The sequence below is a fragment of the Corylus avellana genome, chromosome ca10 (genome assembly GCF_901000735.1).
Source record: "Corylus avellana chromosome ca10, CavTom2PMs-1.0".
In the NCBI taxonomy this organism is placed as follows: Eukaryota; Viridiplantae; Streptophyta; class Magnoliopsida; order Fagales; family Betulaceae; genus Corylus; species Corylus avellana.
In genome coordinates this window covers 1,280,195-1,299,636 of record NC_081550.1, presented here as the reverse complement: position 1 = coordinate 1,299,636, position 19,442 = coordinate 1,280,195, and the positions used below count along the sequence as shown (strand labels likewise).

At 33.6% G+C, this 19,442-nt stretch overlaps 2 protein-coding genes and 1 pseudogene across 2 annotated transcripts; all 3 read right to left on the bottom strand.

Annotated features, from left to right (window-relative positions):
- Positions 1–6,646: 6,646 nt before the first annotated feature.
- On the bottom strand, positions 6,647–9,280 carry LOC132163811 (uncharacterized). Its single transcript, XM_059574182.1, has 2 exons — positions 8,912–9,280; positions 6,647–7,379 (listed from the first exon to the last, which is right to left on the bottom strand). The coding sequence occupies exon 2, from the start codon at positions 7,332–7,334 to the stop codon at positions 6,924–6,926; it is 411 nt and encodes a 136-aa protein (XP_059430165.1). The 5' UTR covers positions 7,335–7,379; positions 8,912–9,280; the 3' UTR covers positions 6,647–6,923.
- A 3,141-nt stretch (positions 9,281–12,421) lies between these two features.
- Positions 12,422–15,000, bottom strand: LOC132164392 (pentatricopeptide repeat-containing protein At5g59600-like). Its single transcript, XM_059574899.1, has one exon. The coding sequence runs from the start codon at positions 14,646–14,648 to the stop codon at positions 13,050–13,052; it is 1,599 nt and encodes a 532-aa protein (XP_059430882.1). The 5' UTR covers positions 14,649–15,000; the 3' UTR covers positions 12,422–13,049.
- Positions 15,001–15,761: 761 nt separating this feature from the next.
- On the bottom strand, positions 15,762–17,304 carry LOC132163722 (G-type lectin S-receptor-like serine/threonine-protein kinase LECRK3; annotated as a pseudogene).
- Between the last annotated feature and the right edge of the window lie 2,138 nt (positions 17,305–19,442).

Sequence of the window (19,442 nt, the reverse complement as noted above, 5' to 3'; positions counted from 1 at the left end):
ATATATATATATATATATATATATATAGGGATGGACCGCAATGATATGGACTAGTTTATTAATTTGTACTATTAAAAACAAATCAATAAATTTATTGCAAAGTTTTAATATTAAAAAACAATGAAATTATTTGTAATTTCTCAAGCCATCAATATAATTATACGGTGATCTTTATATATATATATATATATATATATATATATATATAAGCATTTTAAAATCCTAAAGATAATTAAATTTGAGCAAATGAACTTGTTTTATATATACGTAGGCAGTAGGCACATAATAGTTGATTGGATAGGCATATTTTTCATTTATTAATTAAAGATAACTTTACTAATAGATAATCAAATTAATATAATTACCACTTTCATATGCTAAAGATAATGGTTTCAAAAATAATAATAATAATAATAATAATGCTAAAGATAATTAGGTTAGCCAATGAACTTGTCGTATCTACACGTAAGCCCATAATAGTGGCTGGTTGGATAGGGATAAGGCTCTCAAAAAAAATGGGGCCTCTTTGGACCGAGTCCTAATTTTGGAATGATTATATTCTTCGAAATGCTACAATTTTACTTTGTATCATACTTTTATATTTACCATAATAACCAACATAATGCCTCATGTTCAAGTTGTGTGTCAAGTTCGGGTCGCATGAAAGTATAGGTATAAGATTATATAGGTCAATACTAACCTAACCCGTTTAATTAAACAAATCAACTCTTGCTCTTTAATTTTGTGTCATGTTTGCGAGTCATATCTTTAATTGTCAATCTTACCTCATAATCATATATAGGTCCATCTAATTAGATGAAGTTTACTCTAAATTTACTCAATTAAGGTAGGTTTTTTTAACCACCCATTGCAAAACTCTTTCCATAAAAATCTTCTACAAATATTCGGCGTGGTTGAAACCATAAGATATTGGATTTGCAGTTTTTTTCTCTTATTAAGGGTTACAATAATCACAAATTAAAATGAATTATGCAAATATTTATTTTCTAATCATATATATATATATATATATATATATATATGCGTGCGCCTCCACAATTGAAGCAATGATCCAGTGGCCGAAACAAGATTGTTGGAGGAAAAGTCTTATAAAAAGATAGAATTTTAGACTCAGCAATAATTACAAAGTCATATAAGTTTATCCTATAAAGAAATTAACTTACTTCAAGAAAAACAAAATTAATGGTCCAAGAAAACGAGATCTTTCTGTACATATATACATGGGTAACATTGGAAAAATGATTAGTTCACTTAGAGTGGGAGATATCATTATAAAAGTGTTTCATAAGTGCTTCATAAGCAATTATAAGAAACTCTAATTGATTATGCATCGTAATTTCTGTTTTGGGTTGAGCCCACCCGTATTTTTAGGTCTCCCACTCTCTCTTCCTTTCGGATCAAGACTGAAAACGACACCCCCTTGTAACATTCTCCCCAATTCAATTTTTTTAAAAAAAAAAAAAAAAAAACCCTCCAATTACAATTTAACTAGTCTTTATCGAGTAATAGTATGCATATGTGACATCTTTCTCACATATATTGGCGAGATGATTAGCCCACACGGCACATAGAGTTAAAATTATAATGATCAACCCACATAAAGTGGGTAGATTATAAAGAGTTTATGGGTGTTAAATTTTATATTGGTTCCTAATTTTTAGGTGAAATTAAACTTTATATACAATTTAAGAAACTCCAATTATAACTTGACTAACCCTTTTAAAATGATAGCAGATATAGCTAGCAGAGTCTTTCTTTCCGTGTCTTGCATGCCAAACTTGTTCAAAGCACATTATCTATCTCATTAATAAAACGAGTAGAATGTGCGTAAAAATTGACTCTTCGTACAGCCTCAAAATTATGGAATTTTATCTTTAATCGATCGACATTGACACCTAGGCCATTTCTTTTACTTTTTTTTATCTTGTTTATGAACAATATTTTCCAACCTAGCTAGCTAGAAGGACATATATTGGCAACATCTTATCTATCTGCACGTATTTTCCATTGACAAACAATTTGTCAATGGAAAATACGTGCAGATAAGATGTTGCCAATTAATGTCCTTCTCGTACGTGGAAGTCGAAAATATTATTCATAAACAAAATTAAAATAATAGAAATGAAAAATCCAATGCATGGGACGTGGACCAATTTTTCATTTTAGTTAATAAGTTATTCGCAATGGTGTGACAAATATTCAAACTTATTTTTTTTTTTTTAGATTACTAGTACTGCACGTCCTAATAAATCTATTGAATATTCAATATGCCAAGTTGAGAAGTGCTAGGAAGCCAAACAAATGAATTCGAAAAAAATTTCAAACTGATCACGTGGCAAAGGTTTTTAAATTAAAAAAAAAAAAAAAAAATGTAATTCCCTCTTCATTGTCTGCCACTCACGGTCTGCCACGTTAGTTTGAAAATTTCTCTGGGTTTATTTGTTTGACTCCCTAGCACTTCCCCACCAAGTTAGTATTATCCCAAAAAAAAAAAAAAAAAAAAAAAAAACCTTTTATTTTAACAGATGTGTGAGAAACGAGATTAGGGTTTTCTTAGTATAATCCATAAGAAGAATATTCAAAGGAAAAATATTATTAAAGATAGAAACCATGAAGTCCCTTTTCTTTTCAGATTTTGTGGAGACAGATTTCTCTGCCTCAGCAATCAAAACGAAAGGTCATACATGTTTATCCATATATATACACATTTCAGCAGACATTGATGCCTGGAAATGAGCTCTCATGCTAGGTTGACTAGGAAGCAAAGATGCGAATATAGATGGTTGTAAAATGCCCTTTTATATCTCATAGACTTAAATTCAAAGGAACTTATGCATTTAATTATTAATTATTATTTTAATACATGAATAGAGAAACAACGGCTCTGATACCATGATGATCAGGGATGGAATCAAATTTTCTCATTTTAATGGACCAAAATATATATATATATATATATATATATATATATATATATATATATAAGATTAATTTTAATTGGAATCAAACTAATTAATTTTTAAGTTTAATGAAAAAATTAAAACTAAGGGAGGCCATGGCCCATGACTCATCTTAATTAGTTTATTCATGGTGAAGATAAGAAAAAAAAAATAAAAGGCTTGATAATTTAATTAATACATTTTTGAAAAGTCTTAAAAAGCCTCGACGTGAACCTATCCAAACGGACAAAACAGTGTGTGCTTAAATAGACAGCTGTGGCGCTAATTAACGTCGTTATTGACAAGTGATGCCGTTGTGAATCATGTGATCACACCGTGACGTCTATACAGTTGTTTTATTATTATAATTCAAATATCTAGACTTTTTACATCAACTTGTCAAAAGGGATATTCCGGATGATTTTCATATATATATATATATATATATTTTCTCTTCTAATCTTATTTATTTGAACCTTAAAAAATAAATAAATAAAAATAAAAAGTTAACTTCACTGAAGACCCCTGAACTTTTACTTGATTTGACAAACATCTCTAAACTTCAAAATCTCTTAATTTAGTCTCATAAACTTTCAATTGCTCTCAATTTGAACCCTTCGGTCAAATTTAGCTATTAGAAATACTAAAAAGGATAAAAATATCCCTAATTTTTCATTTTTTTTAAATAAAAAAAGGTTTTGAAATTAAGGGTAAAGTTAAAATTTTATAAAAAAAATTAGGGGTATAAACGTTATTTAACGTTTAAAATCTGATAGAGTAGTCCAAATTGATTGAAATTGAAAGTTCAGATGATTAAATTGAAAGATTTTAAAGTTTGTGGGGTTTGTCAAATTGAGTGGAAGTTCAGGAGGTCTTCAGTGAAGTTACCAAAACAAATGCTATGAATTTGGAGCCAATTGATTGGATTGGGCTGCCACTTGGTCTTTCAAGAAATTATTATCTATTAAGGCCTATGTGACTTGGGCCAACATGAAGCTTGTTCAGAAGCCTATACTTGGGCCAACCACAACCCATACGCTTTGAACCCTCATGTTCTACAGCTAATTACATTCCAAAAAAAAAAAAAAAACCCGAACGTCTGCCAAATAAGAATAAAGTTTTTTCTCAAATTAGGTTAAAAAAAAATTAATTTACTAAATTGACGTGCATTTAAAATATAGTGATTCTCACGTGTATTTTTTAAAATTAATTGTCCACCAAATAATGGGAGATGGCTGAAAACAATGCAAGAAGCTAATAATCATAACTCTAACCTTGAAGAAAATTTATAAATTTCTAAGAGAGTTCCAAAACTATTATAGTATTTGCCTAAAAAATTCTAGAATTTTTCTCTCACAAGGAGTAGGCTGTGGCAACAAACATCAGCTTGACAACTAGACAAAGAAGGGACTTCTCCTTAAAATCAGTCACCATCTACTATAAAATGTTGTCCCACCAAGTATCATGCCATATTGCCATGGGAGGTTACATTTGTCGCAACAGATATAGCAAATGCTTCTACAAAAAGAAACACAGACAATATTTAAATTCTTAACTTTTTATTTATTTTTTTTTTTTTTTTTTATGTTAAGTTAAATCACTACTTATTTCAAAAGTTAGATATGATAAACGTGAATGTAATCATTTAATTAATACTTTAACAGTCTTTTTTATTTATTTATGAATATATTAACCGTCATATTTCCCTTGTAAATAACTATTTTACCCCAAACAATGTTTCTCGGCTTTATTCTCTTAACAATTTACACTTCGTTGTGGTGGACGTAAGCTTCTAAGACCGAACTATCCAAATTCCCAAACTTCTTTTATCTCTTTTCTCCCTACTTAGAGTTTGCAATTACTTCCTTATTTTATTAAAACAACTGCAGTTCAACTTGAAAGCAGCCTATTGTCAAACTCTCTCCCAACCCCCCAAAATTCCTTATCTGGAAATCAACCTATCGTCAAACTCTTCCATAACACATCATGAACAAGCAATTTAAAAAAGAAAAATTCAAGTCTTTAACAGAAAGTTGTTAAGAGTTTCTCCATATTCTAATGATTAATATAAAGATTCACATGGTTGATGACCCCATCTTTTACGTCTCATAAATATTATTTTCTTCGGTCAACTAAAAATAATTTTAAGTTGTCCAATATTTTTCACTATGCAACACACTTAAAAAATAAATAAAATAAAATAAAAAAAGGAAAAACATCTTCAAACAAAATTTTACGTCGAAACAAACAATGCCTAAATCCACTTGAGAGTGCCTTTACCCCCTTTGCTCAACAATGCCCTAGCTTTTTTGTCTAGCACAGGAAAAGCTATTTCCTAACACGCCTTTATTCTTTGGTTGGCGACCTAAAAAAGATTTCAGACCAAGTATTTCCTTAGCAAGTATAATCTTTCTTTAGATGTGACTTGTGCTTTATATAGTCAAGAAGAGGAGCCTCTAGATCACCTTTTATTTGAAAATAGGAGGACATCCTCCACAATTAATAATAAAAGGAGAACTAGTCCTCCTTAAATCCTCCCAAATATGATGTGTCTTTTAAAATCACAAATTGATCAAAATTCAATAATGATCATCTTAAATTCAATGGTGATTTTAAAAGATACATCACACTTAAAGTCCTCCCTGTATCATTACTCCATCCTCCACATTAGCAACACACATAGTAGTGGGAGACGTTCACAGTCCCCATTGCTAGGTTTTTAGAAAGAGTAAAGGCAGCTCAAGTTTCAGGTTTTCAACGAAAGAAAAACGTCCATGCTAGAAAGTGCTATGGAAAAGCACTTGGGCAAAATAACTCAAGTACTCAGGCCTATTCAACAAAGATAAAAGAAACTAAAAATCAAATCAACTCACCTCGAATTTTAACAATACCACAACCATTTCAAAGGACATAGGAATAACCTGTACAAGAAGCTAGCAGATATGCACCGAGTATTTCGAAAATCCAACTGTGATTTACCACAACTCTCTTCCATGCCATGCTTCTCTTCACCCATTCAAGGAGTGCATGAAGTGATTTTAAATCACAAATATAAATTTTTTCAAGTTGAATAGTTTTAGCACATAAAAATTTCCAGGAAGCTATTCATTAGAGCCTTTGCATGGATACTCTCCACCTATTATTCTTTTAATCTTTTAATTAATGCTCCAGAACACTGTTAATACGAGCTAATAAGAGACATCAATTGTCAACAAATCTAATCATATTCCTAACAATTCAGTATGCATAAATCGACAATCGTCTGTAACATGGCATAAACACTTTCTTGAGCAAGCTTACTGTGTTTCCTAAAGGATTTTATGCAGACATAGATCCACCAATTATCTGATAAATCCAAAAGTAAATAAATAGTAAATGAACACACATACAAAACTTATACAATATAGAAGTACGAGAGAATGATCATGCACATGAGCCAACTAGGAGTAAAAAAGCTAAATGTGAAGTGCAATTATTTGTCTTGAGTTCAGATGGTATTCAATCATTGGTAGAATAAGAACCTGGAAAAATAAAATTAAAAAAATAATAATAATCCAAGGAAATAAGAGATAAATACTGTTATTAATTATTAAACAAGGGCATTTTAACTAGAGGGGAAACAATGCTGTGAATTGAACAGAGATATATCAGCCAACATTAATATCATTTTAAAGAATGACAAAAGAAAATAGAAACAGCTTAAGCATGTCATGCATTTTTATATAATACAAAAACTAATATGAAATCATAAAATACTATAGCATTATGGAAAATTACAACCAGCAGAATCAATTCCAAATCTCACAATCTAAATTAAAAAGGAAGAATAAGGAACTACCAAAATGGTGAACAAAAAACAAAAAGAAAAGCATTATGAAACTAGAGGTTTACTAGGTCACACTTCCTATCCCGCAATCCAGTAGTGTGAAATGGGAGAACCCGTTTCTATAACAAGCCACAGTCTCACTTGCACTCAACACCTGCTTCGGCAGCTCGACGAGGCTTGCTTTTTCGCCTGCTTCCGTTATGCCGAAATCCATTAGATTTAGTCGAATCATCAGTGCTTGATCGGGTTCCATTACCATTTTCCTCCTTGACAGAATCTGCCTTCTCTTTTACCTGTGAGTTTCTTTTCCTCTTCTTTCCATTCTCTGTTGCAGGAGGGCTCTTTGTCTCTTTGCTTGGTGTACCAGATTTTGCATTCTCACTGTCTTCCTCTTCTAGTTTTTCAACTTCTTCATCAATTTCATCCTTTAGTGGTTTCTGTGGCCTTCCCCTTCTCTTCTGTGCAGGAATTTTCTCTTCCTCACCACTTCCAGGATCATCATGATTGGTAACAGTTAACTTCTTCCCCTTTCCTCTACCTCTACCCATTATCTTAAAACCCCACAAAAGAACAACTCATACAAATGAAGATTTCTGCTAGACAGGAAACACATGCAAAGGAGTCAATACAACCTAATATTGACTTTAACAGGTATTCATAGTCTAATCAATAAATGTATAAACTTCTGATAAATATGGACATCTCCAGAAAATATAATGATCTTATCATTCTATCATGTTTTATTTACGAAAACAACCAAACAGAAAGATTTGCATTGAGGTGCTTTTAAAAACAAGGAATCCATATTGTCTTTCATGACATTTGCAATAAATCAGTTCTCACAAGCATAAAGGACTACTTTTAGGAATCCAAGAGATTACAAGGTCTTATTTTTCTCTTATATACATAAATTAAGGTGATGACTCTTTGAGCTAGAGCACCTCCTTCCCCCATAAGAATGGGATGGAGGGTGAGGCTTTGGGTTCATGGCTCACCGGATGTATATGCTACCTACCAAGGAAAAACTTTATGATTCCATCCTTTTTAATTTGACGGTAGTAGATATTCTGTTCTTCAGCAGGCTTCTTCAAATACCCAAATACAAATTGATTTATAACTATAAGTAGCTAGATAACGTGCCCTTACTAGTAAAGGGGCACCTACTTGTGGCACACAATACTAGTGAATGGGAAAAAAGGATTTAGATTTCAATTGATAGACCGATGTTGAGGATAGAACATGTTCGGTGCCTAGCCCTTGTCTACTCTGCTGGAGGCTGCAAATGACAGGAATCCTAACGATAAAGAAGAGGCATAAGTATAATCTATGAATCCAATACAGATTTGTGCCTGTGCTGGTTTGGTTTTCATTGAAAATCGAAACAACAGCTTATAGCTGAGTAGGAACTATCTAGAGATAAAAATACTACAGAACTTGTTTAGTCTCCATTTGGTTGCCAAGAGAAAATTGGGAACCAGTCTTTGAAAAATTGGTTGCAGTTGTTTTTTCTTTTTCCGCAAAAAGATGAACTTGAGTAAGCTTAACAGTGTGTTTGGTACTTACAAGAAGAGGGTTTGTTCTCTAAGGTCCAAATTTATGAAAGTTCAACATTTATAATCGCTTCCTTATTCCTATCTTTATTTCATGAAACCAGCCACAGCCTATAGATTTGCCAATCACAAAAGTCAATTAGAAAAATGAAGATCAAATAACCAAAGTTCTACTTCAGCCACAAACTAGAAAATTGTATCAGTTTACTCTCAATAGATTAAAGCGCACCAACATAAATCATGAGGAATCTAAAATCTTGAAGAAAAGTAACATACCCACAAAGACTCAATATCGGTAAAGGGCGAAATGAACACAGGAAGATTATTATATCTCGAAAAACAAAGAATCTGAACATAAGCTTTTAAAACAAAGCACAATCTCCAAAACCAGAAAATTAAGATCCAAGCAAAGAATGAACTTGATAGAACTCAAATAAATCCAATACAATACAACGACTTTCAACTTTCAGACCCCAGAAATACCAAGGATAAAAGCAATATATCCAACAAGAAAGAAACCCAGATATTCAAACAGAAGATCAATAGACAGAGATGAGAGAGGAAATGATACTGACCAGGTGTGAGTAAAAGTTTATTTGCATCTTCAACATGAAACCCATTACTTTAATCTGTTAAAGCACCCATATAAACTTAAAGAGAGCAAGACCCAGATGCGTTTTCTTTCTCTGCCAGTGGATTTGCACAGTAAAGCTAAGAAAAGAAGGATTTTTAATGGAAAAAACTATGATCTGAGGACGAAATATTGGATACCCAGATCAAGAAACATTGAGATTCGAATGGATTAAGGATTAGCATACGAGGTTTAAACAGTTGGCCCCCCAAAACAATTGCCAAATGAAACAGAGGACGCAGGAGAGAGAAAGAGAGAGATAGAGAGGGCTGAGAAGAGATATCTGTTGATTGGCTATGTAGCCTGTGTGACCCTTTGTAGTGTAAACTGAGATATGTCAAAGAGAATTGAAAACAACAAGGGCGTTTTGGTAAAATTGTATTGAGGTACAGAAGTGAGCTGTGCTCTACAAAGAGCTCTTAGTTAAACTCATGTTCAAGATCATGTGTGGATCTAACGGGTAAAAATGTGAAGAAAAAAAAAAAAAAAAAGTACAATTTGAAAAGTTGATGCCATTTGTCTCCGTAAGTGAAACCCAAAGACACCAATTTGCGACTGCTTTAGGTAAGCAGAGGACAGCAATAACTTGAACTGTGAGAGTTGATACTATATATATATATATATATATATATATGGCAACTAGGGTTTATTGAATCGGGTTTATATCGTGTCAAGTATATTATTATACTAGTTTTTAAATTCGACTCATTTAATTACTCGAGTTAAATTTTTCATTCCCGACGTAGCCCTTTTAAATAAACAGGTAACACAATACAACTCTCATAACCTATTTAATAAATAGATCATGTTGGGTTTACCTAAACACGACTTTATTTTTAACCTAGTTCGACATGTTTAGTATAAATGGATTAAATTAACCCAAATATTTGGTATGACTTGATTAACACAATTTGATATCTTATAAACATACATTTTATTAATTATACACATTCAAATCATATTCATGAGAATCAATATCAATCACCCATTGTGTCAAAATATATATATATATCAATCAGCCATAACCATAATGAATAAACATAATTTAACTTCTAACTTTGATATCCAATTAGAATGATATTACAATCTAACAAAGTTAATCTACATAACAAACACACAGTAAGAGACGGAACTAGAAAAATATATATTTTGGGAAGTCCAACCAAAAAAAAAAGAAAAAAGAAAAAAATTAATTTTGGGGTTCACCTCATAAAAAATACATAAAATTGAGAAGAAGTTTTTCAAAATTCTATGAATTTTTTTGAAAATTTGGAGGGGTGCAGACCTCCCAAGGCTAGAGGTGGTTCAGCACATAGCAATAAACAAAAAATAAGATTACATGTCTAATCGGATTTATACTTTAGGGGTTTTATTTTTTCAATGGTAAAAACAAAAGGAAATATTTTAATTTATACAGATTTTGCGGGTCACCCTTATGTGAAGTAAGTTGACTTGAAATTGACATGTTTATTAATCGTAACTAATCGAATTAACTCGGTTTGACCCGAATTCTATTTTATAAAACCACAACCCACTAATTTCATGTTTAATCATGTTAGATTTGCAAGTTGTGTCAAAAATTGATTACCCTAATTTATATTTGTGGATTATTGTAGTGCAACATTTTGCATGTTTACGCAGAAGATTCTCACTAGCATGATTTCTACATTAAATAACATCTAATTTGTCATTGGGATTATGCTTGATCTACTTCAAAACAAATTCATTTTCCTCATTAGCGTGATAACATAAGCAACACTTACCCATATATAAAACCCACAACATTCTCAATTCCCAAAGTTTAAAGAATACGAATTTTTATTTATGGCTCACAGCATAATAAGTCCAGTGATAATTTACTTATTAATTCATTGACTTACACAATTACTTTTTCACTTGTGAAATACTTCAGTATTTTGCATATTAGCAGATTTAATGGATTGTTGGGTTTGAGCATTTCGTTGAGATGAAGACGATGAGCAGAAGGCTTATATAAACAAGTTTGCATAGAACAGTTAAATGATGTTATTTATTGTAGTTATGTTGTTTTGGAAGCTCTGTTTTTCCATATGATGATAGTGAATAAAATTGATCAAAGTTATTTAGTTGACTCAAATCAACTACTATTCCGCTTTTCACTATGTTTTACTTTAATAGTTGGTGCTTAAGATAGTAAATATAGTTAATTACAAGTTAATTAGCATGTACACACTAGAAGTAAATATTATTCAGCATTCTCAAGTGTCCATCTCCTAACATTCTCTTTTACGTTTTTCATTGATAGAAATTGATAGAAGAGCTTTAAAAAACATTGAGGAGTTTAGATTTTAATAAAAACAAAACGTAAATATTTTTTTTTACTTCATAAAATGACCTTTATTATGTTATCATTTTCTGTCAATTCATTGAGGAGTTTACGTTTCTCATAAATTATTGAATTTATATAATAATAACATTTCTTCAATCCATATTATTCAATTCATTTAAAGAAACAGTGATCATATATATATATATATAGAACCAATATTCTCCAACCTAATTTAAAGAAAAATTTTGTCCAAATAAGGGTAATATAATACAAAAATTTTCCAAAGATTGTAGAGAGAGAGAGAGAGAGAGAGAGAGAGAGGTGGCTTGGTTACGATTCTTATCTATTCAGATTCAAATAAATTTATTTTGGCAATACAAATCTATTTCTGATTTTATTCAACCCTAAGAAGAAAGAAGGAGAAATTTGAATCAATAAGATTCTTAAATTTATTTTCTTTTCTTTCTTTTTTTTTTTTTTAACCAACTCTTAGCTATATATTTAGGTGACCGACTTTTTTTCTTTTCTTTTTTCTTTTTCTTTAGAGAAAAAATTGATAAAGGGATGAATGAGACAATGCATGTATAGGCCACAAGATGCTTGGACCATTTTGCTTCCCTTTAAGCTTTTCTTCAATTATCTTGTACTCTTTAAAGTTCATTTTGGGTGACCAATACAATCACCTAATAAAGAGTCGTCTTCTTTAAGATTGGTAGTTTAACTTAGTTGAAGAAGAAACCAAAAAAGTTTCTTTAAGGATTCAACAGGTTATCCACGGCTCCACCCAAATCTGTATTCAACCCCAAGCATGATTTTAAGAAGCTCAATCCAAGTTCAAGTCAACCCCAATTTGGTTTCCCATTCATGTGAATCTTTGGGGTTGCTAAATCATAGATGCTTTAGCAACCAACTAAAGCAGAGGTTTTTTGTAGCAAGTCCATTACAAGCACCCCATATTGTTGGAAGACAAACTCATGACAACAGTCACAACATAGAGCAAACACTGCTTAATTGAATCCCATTATAGGATCCACTGTTTTATGTGAGAGGAGAGAGTATTGACAATTTTTTTTTTTATGTCGGGAAACCTCTCCAAGGCAGGGCCTTTCGGACTTACCTCTGCAAAATAAACCCTGGTCCCGTGCACCGCACCTTCAGAAGAGAGTACTGACTAATTCCCTGCATCTTTCTCTGCTTTTCTTGTTCCTACTTAAAAAAATCTTGGGGATAGTTCTTTTGGTAAGTGAAAATCTTGGAATAGGTGCTCAAACAGAAGACGACCACAAAATTTATGAACTTATGAATGCCACAAAGTCATGGAGCAAACAATGCATTAACTCATGTCTCCTTAAATTATGCATCTTTCTTTTTTTTCAGAAATTTTTATTGCTCCTGTAATTTGATTTGGGGAAGCAAAAGACCAATATACCCATTTTCCTATTGTTAACTGCATAGACATAAATGACAACCACTTGTTCTACTCAGGGCACGGGAAAGATTGACGTGAAAGTAGTTCTGAACGGTCATATTCCCAATTTATTGCCTAGATTTCAAAATTTTGTATGCTTCATCTGAGCCATTCCAATTTCATACCTTTTTATAAGTTAAATAATTCTAAGTATGTCGTATACAATTTCCTAGGTAGTTCAGAATCTGAATGATAATTGGAGTGGTGGATATATGAAAAAATCACTATGAACTGACTGTGTTACAGTAGAGGACGTACCTGTTCCCATTTTTTACTTCATCACTTTCTTTTTCCTCTCCAACAAACTCATTTCTCCTCTACCCAACTAAAACCAGACTTCTTAAGAATGTTCCTTTCCCTCATCATCTTCCTTACATTCTCAACTTCTTCCCAATCTCCATCAGCAGCATAAATATTTGACAGTGTCACATAACCTCCAGGTTTCTTCAACTCCATTGACAGAATATCCTCCGCCATCATTTTAGCCAGATCTCTTCTTCCGTGGATTTTACAACCATTGAAGAAAGCTCCAACAATTGACTCTGGGACTTGTGTTGGCATGTCCTTCACCAACTCATAAGCTTCTACCATCCTCCCTGAACGGCACAAAAGATCAACAACACAAGCATAATGCTCTTTTCCAACATCAATCCCATAACCCTCTTTCATTGTCCTAAAAATATTCACACCTTCCTCTACTAAACCACTATGGCTGCATGCAGAAAGAATGCAAATAAAAGTCAATTCATTTGCCTGCATTCCTTCTTCTTGCATCCTCTCAAACAACTGTATCGACAAATCAACCATGCCATGCTTCCCATAGCATCCAATCATGGCATTCCATGATGCAATATTCTTGACAGGAATCCTCTCAAAGACGCATCGAGCATTTTTAACACTGCCACATTTTGAATACATGTCAATAAGAGCACTAGCAACAAAGACATTAATATCAAGCCCCATCCTGTAGATCATCCCATGAATTTCTCTCCCTCTTTCAATTGACCCAATCAATCCACATGCAGGGAGCAGTCCTGCCACAGTCACGCCATTGGGTTTAATCCCAAAAACCAACATATTGCGAAACAATTTGAATGCTTTGCCTGCTTCCTGGCTTTGTGCGAAGCCGGAAATCAACGCATTCCAAGTAACCAAATCAGGAAGTAACCCTGCTCTAGTCATTCTAGAAAAAAGCGCAAACACTTTAGTGGTATCTCCAGACCGAGCATAGCCAGCTATCATCGCATTCCATGTGAAATCATTCGGTTCCAGTCCTTCCAACTTCATCCGCTCAAACAACACAAGCGCTTGCTCAGTCTTTCCTATGTTACAGTAACCACATATCATCGATGTCCAAGAAGCGACATCTCTACTAACCATTCTATCAAACAGTCGACGAGCATGACAAACTTTCCCACATTTACAATACATATCAATCAAAGCATTTGCCACTGACGCATCATTTTCAAAATCCATTTTCTTTACCACAGCATGAACTTCTCTTCCCTTCTTTACATCTATCAGACCAACACAGGCTTTCAACACAATCGAAAACGTGAACTTATTGCCAAGAATTCCCAGTTCCCGCATCAAACAAACATACCCAATAGCATCCTCATAATACCCATTAAACGCGGAAGCCAGTACCATCCAATTCAATGCGAAAACATTCGGGTTTTGAATTTTATCGAACACGAGCCTCGCCGACCTTACGTCCCCACAACTTGCATACATCCCAACAAGCTTTGAATTCAAGGACAACACTTTCACGTCAATCCCAGTAGTCAACAAAATTGCATGAACTTGCTTGCCCGGTCGCAAAGCCTTTTCTTTCAGGCATTTTTGCAAACATAAAGCAAACCAGTCTGGGGACAAGTTGAACGACAGAAAAGACGGTCCCTTCATTATTATTTGATGAAGTACCCCGTGAACGCCCAGAGATAATCCAAACCCATGTATGTACTATATCCTTCTTTAGCATATGAAGCTTGTGATCGATATATAAGCGAATCAAGGACTAGAAAACAAGAACAGCGAGTGAATAACATCAAAAGCAGCGTATCCAAGTAATGCGATCGATATATTTATTGAAGTATCAGCTTTGTAGTCTGGGTTTTTGATTCAGTTGGTGAGGTAGAGATTGCTTTTTGAGTATGGTTCCTTGCGTCAGGGGCTTCATTTGTTTACTTTTCTATACAAAATTTCATCAGAGTCTCCAAGGAAAGGCAAAGAAATGAGGGATGAGAGATGAGACAGGAGAAAGGAGAGAAAAATATTTTGTGTTCAAATAATGAATAGTTTGTTTTTCAATACATTTTGTTTATCTTTTCTAATTTCCCAATTTAAAAGCGGGTTGATATGCATGTCTATAGTAGCACCTATTCGTTAAAAACAACAAGGAACCCATATTTTTTTTAATACTTTAGATGATAATGTAGCGGCGTACCAAATGTTTAGAGAACTTGTACTAGAGTTGCTGTATGTGATTTTTTGTGATTTTTTATTTATTTTTATTTTTCCTATATTTAAAAAATGGAAGCAGCTACCCTAGAGCTTCTTGGAATTACCCTTTTTAACATATGTCACCTGCCATTGTAGTATTGTAACACATGTATAAACAACTCAATATAAAGACAAAATAATCCTGTTGGACAGTATTAAGGGTGGAGGTAGAACATTAAGGATTCAGATTTTTAATTACTAGTTGCTCGGAATGCTAGCAATTCGGATAAAAAATGCAAGAAATTTTTTATAAGAACTAGTTGCTTGAATAAATGGATGGACAGCTCAAAATTTGCTTGAAGATAAATAAAGCTCTCACATTTAGCAAAATTCTGGAATTTTAGCAACCCTCTTAGCAATTCTTAGAATTATTATGTGGCATATCTGATGCAGCAATGGAGGAGTCATCAAGGGAACAAAAGAAAGAACAAGAAAGATCAAAGAGTGGTGAAGAAACAGAAATATATAACTTTTCATACATAGCTTTAACAAAAGGGAGTACATGGCTTTTATAGACTAGTTGGGACTTGGACAACTGTTGAGAGAAATGGCACTGGAGTTGAAAACAGAGTTTAATCCCATTAATTAGAGAAAGTTGAGGGACACAGAGCTGAATAAGAGCATTGACCCGATGAGGATCAGAGTTGACAAATCTTTCTTCTCAGAATCTACACCTGAAGCCTTCAAAGAAGAAGTGTCTTTCTTCTCCTGAGGCTTCAAAGGAGAATTGTCTTTCTTCTCAGAATCTACACCTGGAGGTTTCAAACAACAATTGTCTTTCCTTATTTTGATCAGAGTTGTTGTTTGAACAATGGGATCCGTCCTCCCATTTGAGAGAGGAGTTCTCTTCTTCCAGCAAGTGCCATTTTGGTAAATTGCAGCCGCACACAAACAGTCACCCAAACAAGCTGCTCTGCACCAAACCTCAGTTTGGCCTTGAAAAAATTCATAATCAGATCCAGGCCAATCTGTATTTGGCATGGAATGGAAATCAAAAGCATCCGTTTCTGGGAAAGCCGCATCACAACTTTGTGAAACAAATTTTTGCTTGCATCCTTTCATAACATCATCTGGATCAATGAAGGTGTATCCTTCTGGACATTTGCAGTTTGGTCTCTGATCAACTTCTCCTAGCCTGCAGTAGCTGTTGAACCCACAAGCTCCACTACCCGTCTCTTCTACAACAGCATTGCAGATATTAGAAGGAATGAAGCTCGGCAAAGGGTGCCAGCCGTTTGAACCGTTGCTTTTCTGGTATACATAATGCCTAAACACTCCATCATATTCAAGAATAACTCTCTGATACAAATCCCCAGAAGAACCAGATGATATCGTATAAAGCATCTTGTTTTTGATGGTTGTAAGATATACAGAGCCGGAATGGTTGAAAACCAGGGAGAGCCGGTGCCTTCAGTTTTACTCGACCAATAAGGAGCGTTAGCGGAATTCAAGGGGAAAGCTCTAGTATAAAGCACGAGATTTCCGTCCGGTTGGAATGTGAGCTGGAACCTTCCATCAGACTATCAGAGTAGTTAGTTTCTGCATAACGAGCAACAAGTTTGCTGCCCTTGTTCATAATATTTGTAGGTAATATTGTGTCAGTTGGATGATTAAAACTCTGCCACAAATAGTCAGAAGACTGGTTTCCCGCCAGCACAAAGTTTCCATTGTCAAGTATGGCTGCATAGGCAATTGCTCCTGAGCCGACTAAATCAGGTTTCCATATCTCTTTCCCTGTTGTGCCATGGAGCACAAATTGGCCATCTGCTGTAAATTTTACAACGGATTCTTTTGGGGCTAGATTGTTTCCATTGGCTGACCGGACAATGGTTTTCTCAGGTATTTTGTTGAACCAGATGGCTAGGAGATACCCTCCTTTCACAATCTCTTGGAAACCAAAAGCAAAGTCACCAGAGGGGGATGCCCAGTAAGAATCACGGTCAGCTGGAGTCAGCGATGAGCCCAAGTCTGTATATGATGGGGTTTGAGCAGTGGTAGAATATGGCACAGATAGAACAACAAGCAACAAGGTTAGAGAATATGGGAGTGATAAAGCCATGGTATGAAATTGAATAGGAAAAAACTTCTTCTGCTCTACATTATATTGCTTTCAACTATGGGAAGAAGTCCAAATGCATCAATTCTAAAGATTATAGGTTACTTTAATTATTTGGATTGTGATGCATATATGGTGGTGCAATACCAATGAAATCATTTTTATTTGGGCCATTCATTACAGATCATGACAACAAATGAAATTAGAAAGATGGGGTGGCTTTTTGGTGGCCGAACTAACATAAGAAGAAAAAAATTTGATTTTAGGGTGGCCGAAACCATTGGGAATGGTTTGGACACCCTGTTTGGCACGCAGAATTTGGCTATTGGGGTGGTTCGGCCACCCAACGGCCATTCAAACTATACCTTTTTACTTTTTTTTTTTTAATTTTTTTTAATTTTTACGAAATGTGTAACGATCTAAAGAAAACGTTAGTCATATCTACGCTATCACCCCAAATCACTAAAGTTAATTTAGAGCTTTTCTGAAATATATTATATACTTATAAAAACTCAATTTCACCTAATAAGTAAATAACATGGAACTTAGCGTTCGTGGGTGTCTTAATAAATCACCCACTTTATGTAGGTTACTCATCTTCCTAATTAAGAATCCAGTGTTAATAACAATATCTTGAGACATGTGGGTTCTGAGTCCACCACACTTTTGCTGTACTTTATAAGTGATTATAGAAAAATTCTAAATTGATTAGTCATTTTGGGATAATAAAGCAAATATAACTAGTGCTTTTCCTAAATAGTTACAAAATGAATGCCCCAAAGTAAAAGTATTCCGTATCAGGTGCAATACTTAGGTATTGCACAGGATCTCAATCCCTTTTATGCCAATGTAAATTTCCCATGCCGGCCGGCGACTCCAACTGATGACCTCTAGAAAATATAATAATGAGAGGCAGCCACTGATATCTTCTTTGGGTTTGTATTATAACTTACTACGTCTGTTGCAGTTGAGGAAAAGGTCACAAAGCACAAAGGAACAATCTTTGCGTGAGGGTTATGCATAACTGTCCAAAAAAAAGAGAGAAGGTTTTGCATAACCAAGAACCAATAAAAGAGAATATATATAGCACAATAAATCAGCATTAATAGAAGAGAAACCAAAACAAGACACAATATCCCTAAATTGTTATTGTCTTGTGTTGCTTGAAACTAGAAGACATGCTGCCCCTAATGCTATAATTGAATTAATTTTATCAAATTTATTCAAAATGGAAACAAGGAATGAAGAAGGATAGCTTGCTATTAAATAAAGAAGCATGGCTTTTCTTTTGATTTAGAGGCAAATCTGATAGAAGAGGTAAAATCAGAAATCATATACAATATATATATATATGCAGAAGCCTTCAAGAGAATATATAGCTTACAACAATGTTATTTTAAATTTTTTACAAGTGGCGTTTTAGAGGCACTAAAATTGTGAAAAAATGACATGTTCAAATAAGACCCACCAAGAGCCTCATCGGAATGGCATTAACAAGTCGTCATGACATAGGCATTGTCGTTTCAGCTAAGTGGGATGTGGGTATCGTATATATATGTAACATTATTTATAAAAAAAATGCAAAAATTATTTGAGTCTGCCACGTCACATTCTAGAATAATTGTAAAATAAAAATGTTGTAATAGAGCATTTCTGATTAACTATTATCATACAATACCAATATTACACATCATGCAATATTTGAATATTGTGAACCACTCCCAGCAATTTTAGGAATATGGTCATTAATTTGTTGCCGTGTTATCTTTGAATAATGCCATTGACTGATTTCCAAGCTCAAAGAAAGATTTTTGGACAGATCAAATCAAAGTGGAAAAAAGTGTCAATAGTTCATGTTGCTGTTGGGTATTGTACGAGGTTTGTTGTAGTTTTTCAATACAAAATGATAAATGGAGAAGTTTTATCTAGGATACAAAGTTCATATAAATGATTACTTGATATATTATACACTAATCCTTGATCTGACTCAAACATGTGTAAATTTATGTTAAGAGGATTTAGATTGAACTAGTAAATAAGGATGGATCCGGAGGAACTGAGACTTCAACAGCTCCTTCCATCATTTGCACCACTTTCTTCATTGTTGGCCTTACCAATGGATCCACCTGAATGCACCATAT